This window comes from Ambystoma mexicanum, chromosome 12, assembly GCF_040938575.1.
Source record: "Ambystoma mexicanum isolate Mex_15411 chromosome 12, UKY_AmexF1_1, whole genome shotgun sequence".
Taxonomy (NCBI): domain Eukaryota; kingdom Metazoa; phylum Chordata; class Amphibia; order Caudata; family Ambystomatidae; genus Ambystoma; species Ambystoma mexicanum.
The window spans coordinates 428,126,485-428,145,050 of record NC_090936.1 but is presented as its reverse complement, the minus strand read 5'-3'; the positions used below and the strand labels follow the sequence as shown (position 1 = coordinate 428,145,050).

At 45.1% G+C, this 18,566-nt stretch overlaps 1 protein-coding gene across 8 annotated transcripts in view; it reads left to right on the top strand.

Moving 5' to 3' along the window:
* Positions 1 to 18,566, top strand: part of KDM5A (lysine demethylase 5A) — a 1,841,472-nt gene that overhangs the window by 1,303,950 nt on the left and 518,956 nt on the right. For 7 of the 8 annotated variants that reach the window (XR_011281783.1, XM_069628593.1, XM_069628596.1 and 4 more), the window contains 2 exons: positions 14,430 to 14,609; positions 14,745 to 14,904. Coding sequence is in view for 7 of the 8 variants with exons in the window: in XM_069628593.1 (XP_069484694.1) it covers positions 14,430 to 14,609; positions 14,745 to 14,904 (340 nt within the window). In the remaining variant the exon portion in view is untranslated. The remainder of the gene's footprint in view (positions 1 to 14,429; positions 14,610 to 14,744; positions 14,905 to 18,566) is intronic. The other variant, XM_069628595.1, reaches the window with a different exon arrangement.

Below are 18,566 nucleotides of genomic sequence, written 5' to 3'. Positions count from 1 at the left end.
TGCAAGGGATTTTGTGCTCGTTTGTTTGAGATATTGTTTTTGGCTGCCTTCCTGCCTTCTTCGTTCAGGAAAACCCTTGTATGGTTGTGCATTCGCCTGGGAAAAGCTGCTGTTTTCCAACATTGGATCTTTCATAGATTCACAAGCTGTCAATATTCCCTGTCTAGCTGGGAATCGTTGGTAACATAGAGCAGTTTAAACCGAAGCTGAATTTCAGTCACTTTTGTGCTCTAGTATAGTTGCATTAGGGTCATACTGCCCACAGCCAATTGGAAGGGCTGCCTTGGCTCCACCCCTGACAGCCATCTTCAGATTATTTTACCACACGTTTTTGTTGGGAGTCCTCAAAAAATCTCTCATTGTATTACAAAATATATTTGATATAAAATCTCTTTCGACTTCATAATAACTAACAATGCATCAACATCCTGTCCTGCGGGAGCGGTATCGATCGTCCGAAGGCCCCTCCACCTACCGATTCCCATCCTCCAGTGTGCCTCTCTGTTTTAGGCCTACTCCAATGGCTGAAACCAAGAGGAAGAGCCTCTTCAAGGCCTCTGCACGATGTGGCCGCAATAACGTCTTCGTGGAGGTCATGGCCCGACAGCGCGGGGGGGCCTCTGGCTCTGCCTCAGTAGTCATGCCTCGCTCAGGCAGGGTACGTCTACCCAGCAAACCACCTCTAGTAAGAGGTCAAGATTGCATGACGAGTCAGCCAGGAACAGTAAGAAGGCGCACAAAGACCTTCCCAAAGTCAGGTTGACGACACCATAAAAGCCTTCGGAAAAATGTACAAGACCGTCTCTGACATCCAAGGCGGTGGAACTACCTCGTCCTCCAGGGGTAAAGGTATATCCACCACGTCAAAAGGGACCACTGTCGAAACCCCAGTTGACAATGCCCACAGTGCCAAAGTACCTTACAATGTCGACGTCCATGTAGACCTCCTTTGTCATTGACTACGAAACCCTCATCATCGGCAGCCGCCAGGACAATCTTGTCAACGTGCATCACTTAGTCAACAGAGACTCAACCGTCGACTATCACAAAGATTCCTATGTCCTCTCATGCTATCAAGGAAGCGAGTGCAAGTGCTTCTCCAAGTCCACTGATTACCCAACCCTCTCCGATGGTGGCCCTGCAACATCCGTCTCACCCCCTGGCTGTAAGAGTTCGCACTGCAAAGCTGCCGTCTCCTGCTGTGATGACTCAAACGGACCCCATACCTGCAGTACAGATACCGTATCCCCTGCCTATTTCCTCTGAGTGAAGAAAATCTGATCTCCCAGTGCCCAAGTTACCATTCCAACGTCTCCAAGTGCAAAGGGTGAAGATAAATCAACCATGAGACTAACTTCGGAGACAAGTAGCTCACTACTAGAGTTGGAAAGCTAATTCACTAGAGTACTACAGAGAAAACTACCACTCTGCAACGTGCCTGCTAACGTGGCGGCCTAACAACAATACCTAACACACAAGTTGATCATAGAAACCCAAATATAAGATGTAAGAAAAAACCTGCTAACCCAAATCTAAAACTTCAATTTTCTGCATACACTTCTCATACAGAAACCTACACAACCACTTCTCTGCACAGCAATCTGCACATACTTCACCACACAGCAACAACATACAAACACATTACGCGGCACAACAGCACATGGTAATTTGCACCGACCCAAAAACCGCACTTAAGCTAAGCGAACGGTGCCGACCGAACTGAAGCTGCCAACAGCACATCACAACTCACTTTCCTATCCCCACTACACCCTACCAACTCCCCCCTCACACGTCCCCTTTTTTACAAACCTTTTCAGATCATGTTTCCTACAACTTTTAGGCATCTGCTATTTACTGAAGCAACACACAGCACCTTCTGTGCAGTGTTGTGAGAAGGCCCTGAATCATTTTCTATTGTTTCTTTTATTTCCCTGTCTAACTCTTGCAGTTACCATGGCAGGGGGATACTATTTATTCTACCTGTGCTTTTGTTGGCGAGATCAGCACACATCTCTTTAGTGGAGTGCTGAGGGAATACATTATGTCCCTATCCTCGACTCTCCAGCAACTTTTTTTTACTGTGACTAGTCCATCTGTCCAGTCTGGTGGCAGTGTACTTTTTACACAACTTTTTCTGCACTTTTATTGCAGGCTGCCGTCGCAGGGCTGAAGAATGTGAATCCGTCTGTTGTCACTTCACTGCTGGAACCGTCCCACACCAACACCTTCTTCAGTCTAAGGTACTGTCCACCTCCGGTATAACCTACCTGGGGTTGGCTTATGTGATCCTGTGACTCTGGGGACTGCAGATAGTGTGTGTCCTGCTACCCACCAAGTTCCTCCTAAAGTAACATTGTTATCCAGTGATTTTACCGGTAACACATTTTGATGGATTTTTTAACGAGGAAAGTCCATTGAAAAAATAACTTAAACGAAAATATATATTTCTGAGGCTTGTGGAATCTGCTAAGATCACATGCTGTGCATAGGCCGACATCTAGTGGAAGCTGCAGAGTATTAGTTGTTTTCGAAACTCGAAAAGGGACGTTGACAGGGGCTGCCAGTAATAATATCCCTAGTGTGACGTCCACTGTACCCATGATTCCTCACGAGTCGTGGTCCCTCAGATTGTTTTTTTTCCGCCATTCTAGGAGGACGCGTATAGCGGAGTTCCTCTATCGGTGTAAAGCCATTTACTTATTTCAATTATCGATGGTTAATACTTTCTATCCTTTACTTCACCGACCATTGAAACATCACACCTGTGAAGACCAGGATACTGCCCGTCGAAAGTCCACGACGGACCGTTCGGCCTTGGCAGGCCACCCGCGTCCTGGGCCCAGACAGTAGGGAGAGAGGGGGGAGGTCATTTTAGGATGTTTATGCCCCTTTTCCTACACTACTTTCGCCCAGCTGCCATAGTTTGTAGTTATGGACAAGACCCCATTTAAATTTTGCCCCAAGTGCAATAGTAAATTCTCTTGGGTCGATAAGCATTTAGTCTGTAACTTGTGTCTCCCATGAGACCACGTCGAAACGTCTTGTCGAGCATGTAGGTTCTTCAAGCCCAAGACTTTAAAGGACCGCTCCACAAAACGCTGGGCCCACTATGCCAGGCAACTCAAGGCCATGGAGGTAGAAGGTGCTTTCAGTGATGGCAGCAACGCCGCGCTTTCGGACGGCGAGGCCGACGGGGTATCTCTGGCTACCCAAGCGCAGGCCCCCGACCCCAGAGGACAGGTCGGCGGCCATGTTGTGGGGACTAAACTTGGTGGCGGAAGCGCATCAAAATCACACACCACTAAACACATAACCCCAAGTCGAGACTCGACACATGGGTTGAGTGTTTGACAATGCACAGCATCCAGGGAAAGGCCTGTTGTGTCCTTGTCCTCTGGACATTATCGTTCGAGATTGCCGCACAACAGTACCCAACCTTCGAAAGACGGCGAGGGTGGTGTGCTCAAATCTCTCTCCGAAATCCGGTCTTCCGCAGACGAGGCTTCAGGCCTTCCCACTCCCGAAAGTTGCAGCTCGGCATCAAATATGGTAGTAGGCTTGAAACAGTCAGATACACATGGCTCTGGGCACCAGGGGGGAAACAGTACATAAGAAGTCGTCCTCAAAGACCCCTCATAGGGATAAAAGCGAAAACACTTCTCAGAAAGAGAAGCTTAAGGAAACTAGGCCCATCCCTAATGAGGACAAACTGGTAGAGACTAGGCCTACAAAATAAGTGGTTATTCCTCCCACTGATGAAGATTTAGGACTTACTTCCCAACCCTTGGTAATCCCAAGTTCAGCAGAATGGTCTTCACAAGACATAGAGAGGGTAATGAGGAGAATGTCCTTTATGGCCATTTTCTACGATAAAGACCCTGCATACTTCGAGTTTCCAATCCACCCCCTCGCCCACAGCTCCCTCTGGGTCTCAAGTCTCTGCTCAGCCTTCTCAACCCACTTCTAAAAGGTCTCGTACAGTAACTCCAGTGCGTAGCACAGTCATAGAGCTCTATGACCCGGACTCTGAAAACCAGGACCTCTTAATTGTAGAGGCAGCTGACCGTCAGTACGACGAGGAGGCAACAGACCCTTTATTATGGGGACGATGAGGACCAAGAGGCTGACCCATAGGCCAATATGTACCCGATACTCACCTATCGATCAGGATCCTCCTATAGTTGATTCTCCTATTGACAACCAACCCTTCTTAATGAGGTGCTAGCCAAGGCGGCAGAGCACTTTCAAATTGACACCCAGGAGGTACAGGAGGATAAGGACTTTGTAGAATAGATCCTTGGGATCAAGACAATGGTGCAGTTTATTTCTCTACTCAAGCCAAAACAGTGCAGGATACAACTGTCATTAGAAGCCCCTAACCTCACACGGGCTGTAAACCCATGTGTAGAAAAGCTTTTTAAACCGGCACCTTCAGATCCACTGTATATTAGAGGGCAGCTGAAGCCAGACTCATTAGTTGTAACTACAACCAGGAAGAGAGCGGGAACCCCCCTTGCTTCCTCTGAGGCTCCACCCGACAAGGAAAGTAAAAAGATTTACACCATGGGTAGGAAAGTGGCCTCATCCGCAGCTTACCAGACCAGAATTGCGAACAATGCTACCCTCTTGGGCAGTTATAACTGCCACAAATGGGAGGAAGTGTCGGCTCTACTATTGTCTGCCCCAGAACCACTGAAATCCCAGCCAGCACAGGTGGCCGCAGAAGGGAGGGCAGTGTCAAGCTATTTACTTAAGACCAACCTTGACGCGGCGGACAATGCCGGAAGAATCATTGCTCAGGGTACTGTTATAAAACGTCATGCGTGGCTGCCACACTAATTAACATGCCTATTGAACCCAATGTGCTATTCGGCCAGGCCGTCGAGGACGCCCTTAAAACAGCCGAAGACGAGTATGACACACTTAAATTGTTGGGCCAACTCACCAACAAGCCACCTGGCCAAAGGGGTAATGGCAATTTTCGCTGTTTTCGCGGCCACGGTTCTGAACAGGGGTCCAATTACAGTCAAAACCAAAGCTCCTCCTCAGGTAATAATCATAGCCAGTCCTCCCAGGGCTATCCTAGAGGGCAGCGCAGAGGTCGTGGTCGTGGAAGGGGCAACCCCTCTCGGGGTGGCACCCCATCTCAAAAGCAGTGACATTCCGCTTCAGGTGCCCTCCCATGCCTCTCCAGTAGGAGGGCGCATTTCCAGCTTCACCCATGCATGGGAGGGAATCCCCTCAGACAGATGGGTGCTGTCCAAAGTAGCAGGTGGATACTGTATAGAGCTCCACCAACGACCCCACAACCACCCCCCACGACAGACGATCCACTCGAGAACACCAGCGTATCCTCCTCGGAGATAGCCACTCTGCTAATAAAGGGACGCCATCAAAGTCGTCCCGGCCAACCAGGTAAACAGGAGTATTTATTCAACTTATTTCCTTGGGCCAAAGAAAGGTCTAACAATGCGCCCAGTATTAGATTTGCACCCTGCAAACAAGTATGTCAAGCCACAAAAGTTCTGCATGACTACGCTACACGAGGTAATCCCTCTACTAAAAAATGGGGATTACATGGCAACACTGGATATGAAAGATGCCTATTTTCATATTTCAATGTTCCCAGCGCACAGATGATTCTTGTGTTTCAAAATAGCGAACCAGCGCTACCAATTCAAGGTGTTGCCCTTCGGAATAGCTTCTGCTCCGAGGGTATTCACAAAGGTACTGGCGGTGGTGGCAGCGCACCTACGCAGGGACGCAATACCAGTGTACCCTTACCTGGGCGACTTGTTAATTACAGGGGAGTCCCCCCTAATTTGCAGACAAAACATTCAAAGAATAATCAACTTCCTCTTCCAATTGGGCTTCTCCATCAACAAGAAAAAATCAAGCCTAGTGCCAAGCACTTCCAAACAGTTCCTAGGAGCGGTCTTAACCATGCAAGAGGGGTTGGTCTTTCCGTCAGAAGAAAGAGTCTAAAACTTGTTACTGCAAATACTGTATTATTAGGCCAGCCGCTAGGTAAGCGTGCGCAAAGGTATGCGTTTGCTAGGCATGATGGCATCTTGCATTTACCTGGTTCCTCATGGGCACCTGCGCATGCGACCCATGCAGGAGTGGTTGGTGAAACAATGGTCTCAGGAAAGTAAATAGTGGGACGATCTAGTGGTCGTTTCGCCAACACTTGTACAAAATCTTCGCTGGTGGACAAGAGAATAGCTGCTGAAGGGGAAACCCTTCTACGATCCAGAGATACAGGCGATTGTCACGATGGGCGCCTCGCTATCGGGGTGGGGGGGCTCACTACCTTCACCACACAGCTCAGGGTCTGTGGTCTTGCATGGCAGCCCGCAACCACATCAATCTGCTAAAGCTTCTGGCAGTATACAAATAAGTCATTAAAGGTGTGCTTATTACTCTGATATCTAAAAATCAGAACATTATTTCCATACTCATCTAGTTATTATTATGTTCTTGTGTCAAACCGATCCCGCTAATGAAATTGAGTATCAAAACAGCACTTATTACAGAAAATTGCACCCGAGTTGCAGAATATTGCACCTGAGTTATTATTGTTTTGCTCCTGAAGAAAGGAAGATGTTTCCCGAAATGCGTTGAGCGAGTTTAGAACTAATGTTCATTGGTTACTAAAGACAGTATGACTGTAATATTGCATCATTGTGAACACTAGTTTGATTTTAAAATTTTGTTTGATTGAATACCATTGTTTGACAAATTGGCATGCACCATTAAATAGGATATTTTCTACTTATTTTTGAAATTATTTTTGGAAATGAATTGAGTCAGTTGAATTTGAATTGCTGCACATACATTATATTGAAACACTTAAAGAACTATGTTGATACCGACATCTAAGAAATAGGTAACTAACTGATCCAATAACGGGTGTAGATTAACTTTAGCAAATTGCTTTACTTATTGTCTGTCATTGACAGGAATCTGAGTGTGCAGAGGACGCGAGTGATCCACAGCCCGTGAACACTATATCATTTCCTAGAATTGAAAGCCCTTCCATTCAAATCCCATTTTTAAAGAACCAATCCGTGCAAGTCCTGACAGACAGCACTACAGCAATGTTTTATATCAGCAAACGGGGGTTGCGTGAGGGGCACACGTTCTCCAAATCTGTCCAGGCTTGGGCAGCAAATTTGGAAATGGGCACTCAAGCGGAAAATGTTCCTTTTGTCACAGCATGTTCCAGGGGAACTCAACTCTCAAGCAGGCCCATTGAGCAGAGACCCCTACCAGAAGAACACGAGTGGCGTCTACACGAAGAAGCCATAGAACACCTCTTCTCTCTATGGGGTTCCCCACAATAGACTTATTCGCTACAAGCGAAAACAGTCAATGCACAGACTTTGCGTCCCGGTTCCCCCAGCCAGGCTCCCAGGGGAGCACCCTATGCATGAACGCTTTCCCCCCCCCCCAACTCCTCCTAATGAGCAGGGTGGTGAACAAGATTAATAGAGAACAATTGACGCTCATCCTAGTTGCTCCTATGTGGGCAACACAACAATGGTATCCAGATCTGCGCAAACTGGCTATGCGCAATCCCATCAAACTCCCGTGCCAGACCAAACTGCTGACCCAACACAGGCGAATGACAGTACACCCCCAACCTCACTCAATGAACTTGGCAGCATGGCTCCTGAGGTCATAGGTTGGCATCTAAATCTACCACAGAGGTGGATGGATATCCTCAAGCAGGCACGTAAACCAAACACCACACACACTGTTATTTTGACAAGTGGAGAGATTTGTAATTTGGTGCCAGTCAAAACAAACCCCATAGAATGTACTCCATCCCACATTCTAAACTATATGCTCCACTTGTTAGACTTTGGGTTAGTATTCAACTGTATAAAGGTTCACCTGGCGGCTTTATCAGCTTCCACCACCTCTCAGAGTAAACTATTGTGGTGGAAAGTTCCTGTCATTAAAGCATTCATGGAGGGAGTAAAGAGTCTCCACCCTCCAATTTGAACCCACCGCCAGCCTGGTATCTCCATGTAGTACTTGCAAAGCTCATGGGACCCCCCTTTGAGCCCATGCACAAGTCAAGGCGTAAACATTTGACATACAAAACTGCCTTCTTGGTGGCTATTACATCCATAAGAAGAGTTGGTGAATGGCAAGCATTGTCAGTGCAGAACCCATTCTTTGTCATCTACAAAGATAAATTGGTTTTATGAACACACCCTAGGTTCTCGCCTAAATTAATTTCCAAATTTCACGTGAACCAATCCATTGAGCTACTGGCTGTCTTCCAGAACCCAACAAGCTCAGCTGAGAAGAAACTCCATACACTAGATGTAAGGAGGGTAGTCCTTTACTATGTAAACGAGACCATGCCGCTCAGGAAAACAGACTGTTTGTCTCAGCCAGAGAAGGAGACCACGTTTCAAAAAATGCCATCTCCAAATGGATAGTCAGATGCATACAGCTGTGCTACTCATTATCAAGCAAAACACTGCCTTTCACCCCAAGAGCTCACTCCCCAAGGGGTACAGGAGCTACCTTGGCTTTCGTCGCAAATGTCACACTGGACCCCATTTGCAAAGCAGCTACTTGGAGCTTAGTACACAATTTCACTCCGCACTACTGCATTGATACTCATTCCAAAGCAGAAACACAGGTGGCACAAGTGGTTCCAAAATCTCTATTTGCCACAGGACCTTCTTACAACCCACCACCTTCTCCAAATACTTCTCACTAATCTATGCATAGCATGTGATCTAAGCAGATTCCACAGGCCTCAGAAGGGATACGTATTTTTTTATTTTTTTATTTTATTTATTCATTTGTTACAAGCCCTGACCCTGGGGTATCACGGCGTGGTTACAGACATCTTGAAAAATATTGGTATACACAGGCATTGGTTAATATAGGATACAAAAACATTGTTATTTACATTGTCATTTAACAATACAATGGTCATGGTTTAGTTTGGTGCTGTGCTAGAATAGGTTGAACATCCATGTTTTCAGTTGTATTTTGAACATTGGGAAAGAGGCTTCTTTTTTTTATGTAGCTAGGTAGGGAGTTCCAGTGTTTGGGAGCTAGAGCATAGAAACTGCTACCCCCCTGCTTTGTTGTTGTTGTACCAATACAATACTGAAATTCTATTTCTGATGCTTGTATCTGCTTAGCGTCACATGCGCCCACTCTTCCTCACCTTGGAAAGAAGATGCATGGATGTTTATGAGCTTTATCTGATTTGATCTGCTTTAATACACATGTACTCACGCAACACTTCATGCTACCTCATGTCAGAATCAAAGCAATCCGAGGGTCCTCGACGCGTGAAAGACCGTGGGTACAGTGGACGTCACACTAGGGATAGTATTACTGGCACACCCTGTCGACGCCCCTTTTCGAGTTTCAAAAACAACTGTAATACTCCGCAGCTTCCACTAAAAGTCGGCCTATGCATAGCATGTGAATCTAAGCGGGTACAAGCATCAGAAATAAGATTACGGTGAGTAATGTATGCCATATATAAATAAAACGTAAGGTATGTTTCCGTACTCAGCTGATGTAGGGGTTAAGTAACAGGGAAACTAATTGCCCACAAAAAGGTATTATAAAAACACTTTTCTTGTTAAATGTAAAATATGTGATGCAGGTTCCAACCAAGTAGTGCATGTCCAGGAAAGTTATTTGATAACTATATACACTGTTCGGAAATATTTTGTTTTTGATGATTGTTAGGTAGAATTTCCATCTTGTGTGATATTCTGCTCACCTGGCGAGTCCCCTAGCACTTTTTGCTGGACTATTGGGTTTTTCCGACTCCTGAATGAGTGGGAATCTTTTTCCCCACTCACTCCTTATTTTTGAAGTCTGGGCACCCCTTTTGGGGTTTAATTTGATGGAGCCATTTTATACCATGTTTTTATCTGGCATCTGTTATACACCTTATGTGCAGTGTTACTGGAAGTTCCTTGAGCTCCCCTCTAACACCGGTGTGCCTACCGGGAGCCTTCTACGAAGTAGCTGAACCCTTTTTCCCAACAAAGAACTGTACTTACTTCTAACAAGCTTTCTTCTATTATTCTCTCCGGCTGTTTCTCCTAGAATTCTGCACGAGAGCTGTCACCAGATCAACCAAAGTCACCCTGTTGCTAAAACCGAGAAATGTGTGACCGGGTCTGCTGTCCGCCTCACTGCTGGACAAGTCCTATAGCAACTGCTTCTTCACTTGATGGTACTGTCCATCTCCTGGTAAACCTACCTGGAGTCGGCCTGCTTGATCCTGAGAGTCTGGAGGCTGCAGATAGCTTGTATCTTGCACCCCTCCAGGTTTTCATAGTTACATTGGGGAGATAACCCTCGGTGCTCCATCGGGAATTCCTTCTTTCCTGGGGCATTGGTCCTTGGGGCAATTATTCAGGGGGGGTCATCTTAACCTCCCTGAGTTTGTGAAAGCAACTGTTGTTACCTGCAATTGTAGGGAATCCAGAGGGATGCTACCACTCTTGACACACTACTTTGCTTTTCCTGCCGAACCCCTGATCACTGGTGGCCCAGTGAACCCTCAACATTGAGAGACTCTTACCAGATCGGGTTGAACTCATAATACAGGTTGGATGACAAATTATACGAATTTACATGTATGTTTCAGGTAGTTTTATTATGTGGTTTGTTACTCTAAATCTATTCTGAACATACTTACCTATGAATGCCTATGGTTTACTTATGCTACTGATATTGCACGTGCTCTCACTTTGAATGTGTTTCTACTTAACTGAACTTAGAAGAGGAACAGTGTGCCTTTTGTGCATATAAATACATGCTTATTTTCTCTATAACTGTACAATGTATATGTGTTTCATTGAACCAAGGTGTGCTCTGTGTAGCTACTACAGCTCTTCTCCCCCCAACCCCCTCCTTAAACTAAGCCTGGCTGCTCGTCCATTGCTACCAAACCTTTGGGTAGTCCAGGCCAAACCTAAGTAGTGTAATCCTGTTCACACAAGGTGGGCTTTCTTAAGTTCTGCCTGTTAGGCAAAGTTTGTATGCAGTACCCTTTGGGAACACTACACACAACTATGACTACAGGTGTAAGCAAACCAACCTTTGGCATAAGTCTGTACTACAGTTTTGGTAGCGTGTTGAGCAGCCAGGCTTATCTCAAGAGGGGAAATGTGAGCAGTAATGATGTTAGACAGAGCTCTACAATCACAGGTGTTCAAATAGACTCTTACACTCAAGGTTTCTTGGTTAAATACGTATTAATTTATTAACCAGTCAGTTAGAAAACATTTAATTAGAAGGAGCCAATTATACAATAACACACAAATATTCTTCAATACTGTACACTCTTAAGTTTCTGAATCAGATAAGACCCTTTTGGGATGGCCCACAGACACAACCTACAATCACAATCACAGGTAACTTTAGTAACAAGGGTGCTGGGGACATGAATATCTTACTGTAGGCATTCGGAATACTTTTCAAGAGGGGTAAAAGGCAAAGGTTTTTAGAACATCGAAGGTTACAATTATTCTTAGACAGTGTAGATATTTTGAGTTCACCAGAAGAGTCAATTCAATAGGCTAGGCCAAAGTCAATGGGCTAAAGCCTTGGAATAGGATAAAGCGGTTCTGGTATGGAAACGGGAAAGCACACAAACTGGTGTCCCTCTCCCTGGTTTTACGGTTTCCTGCAGCAACTCTGGGGAAATTCAACCAGCTCCGAGCTAGGTGTCCAGGTGGCTTACTTTTCAGTTGATTGGTCCCACCAACTGAAGGGAAGAAGTTGTCCTTGCAGGGGCTTCTCTGTCGATTAGAACTTCACAAGTAGTCACTGCAGCAGGGCTTCACCGGGCAAACCAACGGTCCAGGAGTTGCAGCAGGTGTCCTCTTCAAGCTCTTCTTCGGTTCCTTTGTCCAGTGGTCGACTCTGCCTTCCAAGCCAAGAAACTCGCCTTTTATTCAGTTCTCTCTCATTAATTCCAGCCTAGCTGTCACTCACCCAGCAGGGTGGCTTTCCTTGCCAGTCAGCCAGCCAATCACCACAGAGTGCATTTGGGTCTCCTAGGAGACTAAGCACAGGGAGTTTAGGGCCCCTCCCTCACTTCCTGCCCACCCCAGACACTCAGGCGCTAGAGGCGGTCTTCACGCCTGAAGCCCGCTAAAGACTAATGAACAAAGAGACCAAACCTGGCTTGGCACGCAGAGAAACACTCGAAGAACCTTTCCAAAAAGAAATGACGAAAAAAGAAGACCAGGACCTGTTTTAACAAAAGAGGCTTAGGCGATTTAACGTTACCGGAGCTTCGAATAGTTTGCGGTCGGGAAAAATAATGGTAGTTCGTTGTCAAACCACTGCCACCAGCCATTCTGAGAGGAAAGAGTAGCATTTTACTGCTACATGAATATTTAGACACAGGGCATACTAAGTAACCCCTCCAGCATTCTATTGTAAGATAGGGTGTGCTGGGTTTAGGCAGTTCAGACTAGTAAAGTCAATTTCACTTTACTTACTCTGGGAGACAGTAGTTTATTCCAGAGAAAGTATTTAGACCTTGGGAAAGCCTGAAATGCTTCCCTGTGTCACTGCACTGAAGGTGCTTTGTGACACAATTGTAAAAGATGAGAGAGTGGGGAAAAGGCTCACACACTCTAGGTAAAAAAAGCAAGTCCTCAAAATTCAGCAAAGTTGCTGGGGGTCTCTAAGGTGAAGTGAATTAGCACATTCTTGAGAATTCTCCCTAACACTGTCATAGGCTGTACTTTGGTAAAAATCATCTAACAGCTTGCTTGATGGAAAAAAATATCAACAGGCCCCTTTGGGCATAGCATCTGAAATAGTAGTTTGAGGCAGCTCTTGTCCTGCCAACCGACGTCCTAAGGAAAGGTAACCTGTACTCTTGTAGTTTTCATATCTTGTGCGACTCTTTCTCTTTAACCAAATGTCTATGCTAAACCTCACCCTTGTACTTTGCTTAGGGTATTGAGCGGAGTACTGCTCCGTAATCCCCCTCCCCTCATCTGTCATAATTATTTCACATGGTGTCCAATGTATTAGAAGAGGGTGTGGGCGAGCACACACGCGAGAAAAAGCACCAGCTCGACAGTGGCAGAGTTACAAGCCTATTGGCTCTGAAACTACGGTGGTGGTAATTTGGCACAGTATGAAAGCATATTAACCAGCATAACGTAATCTGACAGAGCTAATGGGAGCTATTTGCAGAAGACAATGGGAGCTGTTTGCAGAAGCCAGTGAAAGTGTGTCCAGAGAAAACTGGTTGTGCAAAACGTTGCGGAGGATGACAATTTCTCAGATTTGCACCCTGACTAAAATCAAATACTTGCTCCAAATATTCTAAGACTGTAGTTTAGAATAGTAAAAAATACTGATCAAAGAATATTTGGGGAAATCATTTTAGGGGTCAGGAAAAAAGATAAATCCCCCTGGCAAGATTTTGTTGGCAAGGTTTTCCCATGGAACCGGTGAAAGCAGTGGTGTGGCGATGGAGCCATGTTGCGCCTTGGTAGGCCTAGTCGTTCTATGCTATGCCTTTTTATGCATTGTCATAACTATTCATGCTTTGCTATTACATGTAATCTCTTGCTCTATTTCACTTCTCGATGTTGTGCCCCTTACTAACGGGCTCATCATTTTACTTTACACCTTGATAGTGTCCATATTAAATAGGCCATCAAACACTACATGTTAACACAATATCGTACCGGCTCCCCTATACACTAACAGCAGCAGCTAACCTCTAAACTTTTAGCACCAGCTTGTCACACTCTGCCCTCCAGCAATCTTCAATCCATACTGTCGCAGGACAAACATAGTACGCCATACAGCATACCTACACCTAGGGCTCCTTTCGGGAAACATATACCCTAGGTGCCCTCTCCACAACTTGTCTAGGTACATGCCAGCACGCCGAACACTTGTTCTTCACTGAGCAACAATTTATACTTCAAATTGTGGCTCTCCCTTCGCCTGTCAATATCTTCCTCTCCCTCTCTTTTACAGGACCTCATACCAACATGGTAGAATTCGATCTGTACAGTGCCACTTTACAATACATAAGTCATATGTTATGTCACTTCTGAATGTGCCTCTTTATTTTGTTGCTGTTTTTACTATATTTTTCCACAGGTTGCTGTACCATTTGTAGACTAGTTTACTAGGTTTCTGTAAATGGTTTCTGTAATGATTTGCAACATTAAGGTATTGCAGCCAGTGTTTGACAAGTCTGTTATGTCAAGAAATATGTCCTCTAATATCCTACCCTTGTTTACTAATATGGACAAAACAGTTGGTGGTTAATTAGATACGGGAGGTTATCTTGATTAAGGTAAAATTGAGCTTGCAGTTTGGTCATGAGCTTGCCAAGTTTTCATTTGAATGTTAATCAAGTTAAATGGTTCACTCCACAGAATGGTAGCTATTATGCGTACTTGGACCAGCTGGAGAGTTTATTAGTAAAAGGTCGCCCTATTCCCGTACGCCTTGATTGCCTGCCACAGGTAGAGTCGCAGGTAGCGGCAGCCCGGTCTTGGAGAGATCGCACAGGACGGACCTTCCTAAAGAAGAATTCCAGTTACACACTTTTGCAGGTAATGCCTATTCTTTTATTCACTCAGGTTTGATGGATACTTTGTTGGCTTCTGTGTCACAATCATCAAAAATGATTTGCCTTTTTGTTTTTTCTCTAAATTGCCTAATTTCCATTTGCTTGTACATGTTCTCAGGTTTTGAGTCCACGCAGTGATATCGGTGTATATGGAAGCAGTAAGAGTAAACGAAAAAAAGTAAAGGAATTAATGGAGAAGGAGAAAGAGCTAGACTTGGAAGCACTTAGTGAAATGGAGGAGAACATGGACGAGGCCAGGGATACAGCAGCAGTGGTAGGTGTTTGCGCTGTCTGTGTCATAGCTGTACTTTCATCACAAATTTTGTCCACTGACATTTTCAGTCATATGTTAAATGGGCTGCTTTACCAAAATACAAACCCTGTGGGGCTATGTCTATTGTCTGGTTTTGTTTAGATTTTAGTTTTTTAAAGTTTCTTGATTAAGAGCACTGTAGTTGAGACAAAGTGATCATCTATCATCCCATCTGGTACCTCATGCACTGTCCCACCACTTTGTAGGATACCACCGTTAGTGCAGAAGACCATTTTTGGTGTTAGTTTGTCTAACTTTGTGGCTGTTCTCCACTTTTTAATGCATTCATTAGTTTTTGGCTCCCATTTTCCTCCCAAATTGATTCAGCTCCTACTTGTAGCCTAGAAGTGCCTGGTTAGCTTGACACCAACAGCTACTTTGGGCTCCCCAGGCTAGCTGATGCCGAACAAACACACCTTTGTGAATTAAACTCTCTGCATTTAGAAAAATCTATAACACCTGTGGGATGTTCTTTGTGGACTAAACATTCCCTTACATTTGCTAGAAGTCATCCAGAACTTGTACTCTGAGAACGCAGCCATTGTTAGATGGGGCACAGACAGAATTACGTCTGTCCTTCATGATTGCGAAGGTGTTTTGTCAGGGGTGCTTACGGGCACCCAAGCTATTTTGCATTTTTATTAATGGAGTAATCACTGAGCTGATGGCATCCCACTCAGATGCCCCCACACTAGGAGACAAGATTGCGGTTTTAATGTTTGCCGATGACACAATCTTACTGTCGTCATCACGTGTGGGCGTCGGCAAGCAACTTGAGACATTTGTGGATTTTCTTAAGAAAAACAGCCTGGTCCTTAATGTCACAAAGACAAACTCTATGATCTTAAGTGTTACAAGAAGGAGGAAACCTAGAGTCCTCAGATTAGAGTTGGTTGAGGGCCCTATTGAGCAGGTTTACTCTTATGACTATCTGGGGGTGAGGGTAATAGCGTCCTGTAGCTGGAACATGCATTTGGACAAGGCAAGTGTGACGCTGGCAAAGTACAGTGGCGCTCTCACAAGGTTCACCAATGAGCAGGAAAACAGTGCAGTCTGCGTTTCCCTAGAGCCCTACAAAGCTCAAGCAAGGCAGGCCCCACAAGGCAAAGTTATGGGGGCAGTCAAGCTCTTTATCTATAGTGGAAAAAAGTGTCTAAAGAACATCTTGGGACTACCCTACACTGTGCCCAACTGGAAACGGGGATACAATGCATCAAATCTATCTGTGATATTTGCGGCCGGTCTATTACTGCGTCTGCCTGTGGACAAACAATTTCTTGCTTAAGTTCAAAGAATCAATGCTGGATGTCATCTCTCAGATTGGGGGCCCCTCACTAACCTGGTTTGTTCATGTTAAGGAAGTGTTGCTCAAGCTGGGCCCGGGAGGGTACTGGACCGAGCCCAGTATTATAACCAGCTCAGCCAAGGCAGCGATCGAGGCTGCATCCCTGCTTATGGCTGACCGCGCCAATCGCTGCAAGATAGCAGGATATTCGGTCTTAATACGCTATTGGAGTGTAAAGTTGAACCAGGGTTACAAGAGCTATTTGGATTACATAAACCCTAAAGAGCATTGTTTATCAAATCTCCAAATATGGTCATTATGTGGTTGCTCGAATGAAACCATGGTTCATTTTAATGTTATGTCCTGTCAACAAGAACGCTATTTAAGGCCACTGTTTAGGGCTCAAAGATGTCGTACGACCTCCGAGGCAATGACTGTATGTATTAATTACAGTGATGTTTTAGCATTTTATGCGACTTGCAAATACCTTGTGTGGGCCGGGAGGATAAGACAGAAGAAGGCAGAGATGCATTGTTAATGTTACTTTGGCATTTTACCCGAATGCAGCTATTCTGTTTTTCTGTTTTAAAAATAGTATATACTGTTTTTTGTCTTTTAATACATGAATGGACCTAATGAATTGCAATGTGATGACAATGGTTTGCTTTTAGGCATTTTTATTGTCTAAAGCATAAATAAATTAGAAAAATAAAATAATCATTATGACGCATCAGTACAACATTTAAAGCATAAGGTGTCGTAAATAATGGACAAAATGATGTTTGCATCTCATGTAGAAGTTCGATTTGCAGAGCACTATGTAATAGCTCCTTGTTACCCAGCGGTAGCTCCTGGTCACAGGTTTATGCTGGATACCCAGGAGCTGCGTTTAGCTGTTGGTTATCCAATCTTAATTTCAACCCCTGCAGTGCCCGCGAGTGGATTTACACTCCCTGTTAATCATGAGGCTAGGCTGATGTCAGCTGTCCTTTGTGTGGAATCGCCTCAAACAGGTACAACCATTTTGTTTAGATAGGCTCAATTTTTTACCAACTCCGCGAGTGACTAAATGGAGGTTTTCTTTTTACACCTCAAACTTCTGTATCATGTTTCTTGACTACACTTTGTATGTGTGTTTAGAGTAAGTGTCCGTACATGGGCACATGATGCTTGTGCCCATCTCTCTGAGCTGGAGCCCGTGGCATTGTGAACCAGTTCTGACTGGCTAATGTAGATGTCTGTCTAGGGAGAATGTAGATTTGGTCCTTTGTGTGTGAAATCCTTCCCTTAATGCGTGGGGATGCCTTAGTTGGTGTCCAGTCATTGGCTGGCTGCCAAAAGTTTGAATGTAGTTTGGTGTATGGCAGGAGACTGGGGTTACCCCCAGCCTTCTGTATTCGGATGAAAGAAGCCCTCTTACCCCATCCCCAGGTTTTGCTGCTGGAATAAAGACTTGCTCACATGGAAGGCCTGCTGTTCAAGGGAGGGGAGTGGCACTCTGCATTTGCATCACAACTGCTCTATGTAATCCTGCTAAGATCTACCTCTTCAGTGACAAATAAGGGACACACTTCTCTCCTTCCCTCTTATCCAGCAGGGCCAGTTGGATCACCTAACCTGCCCAAAGTCACTTCTCTATTGGGGGGGGGGGGGCAGGTTTTCAAAGGCGGTGACAGGAATTGCTTATGTGAAAAATCAGTCATTGAAAATGAGTCAATATATGGCTGGTATATCCCGTTTTCTATCAAGGTGCAAGAGTCAGCATATGCTATCGGTCCTTAAGGTCTATACCACCCAGATAAAGTCAGCTACCCTCTAAGGAGCACTGTTGTGGAGCCACACTAAGCCCAGTGAATTACAGGGAAAAGAAAATCGTTTTTTCAAACAACTCCTGGGACTTCCTGGATCATCCCCCTGTGCATCGGTCCATAGGGAACTGGGGATGGATCACTGGGAGGATGAATGGGCATTTGCCCCTAGCAATCTTTGGCTAAGAATATGGGCAAATAAGCAGGCAACTCTGTGTCACTTCATTATCAGAAGCACATTGAATAAGGAAACATTGTCGAAAATGCCTTGGCTGAGGTATGGAAGGGAGTTCCTGTGTACTGGTAATTTTCAGGCTCAGTTTCCTCCCGCTGTAGTGTTATCTTCTCTGCAAGTGAGAGTTTATAAGCAGGCGGTGCAAGAGGGGATCTCGGACAAGTGAGCCCTCGCAGCACGGGTCACACATGATGAAGCTCAACATAGGCTGAATAGCAGGGTACCCGCTATACAACCTAATCTCGTTTGGGCCACGAAAAAGCAACATAAATGGCTCATAATGAGGGCTAGGTTTGACT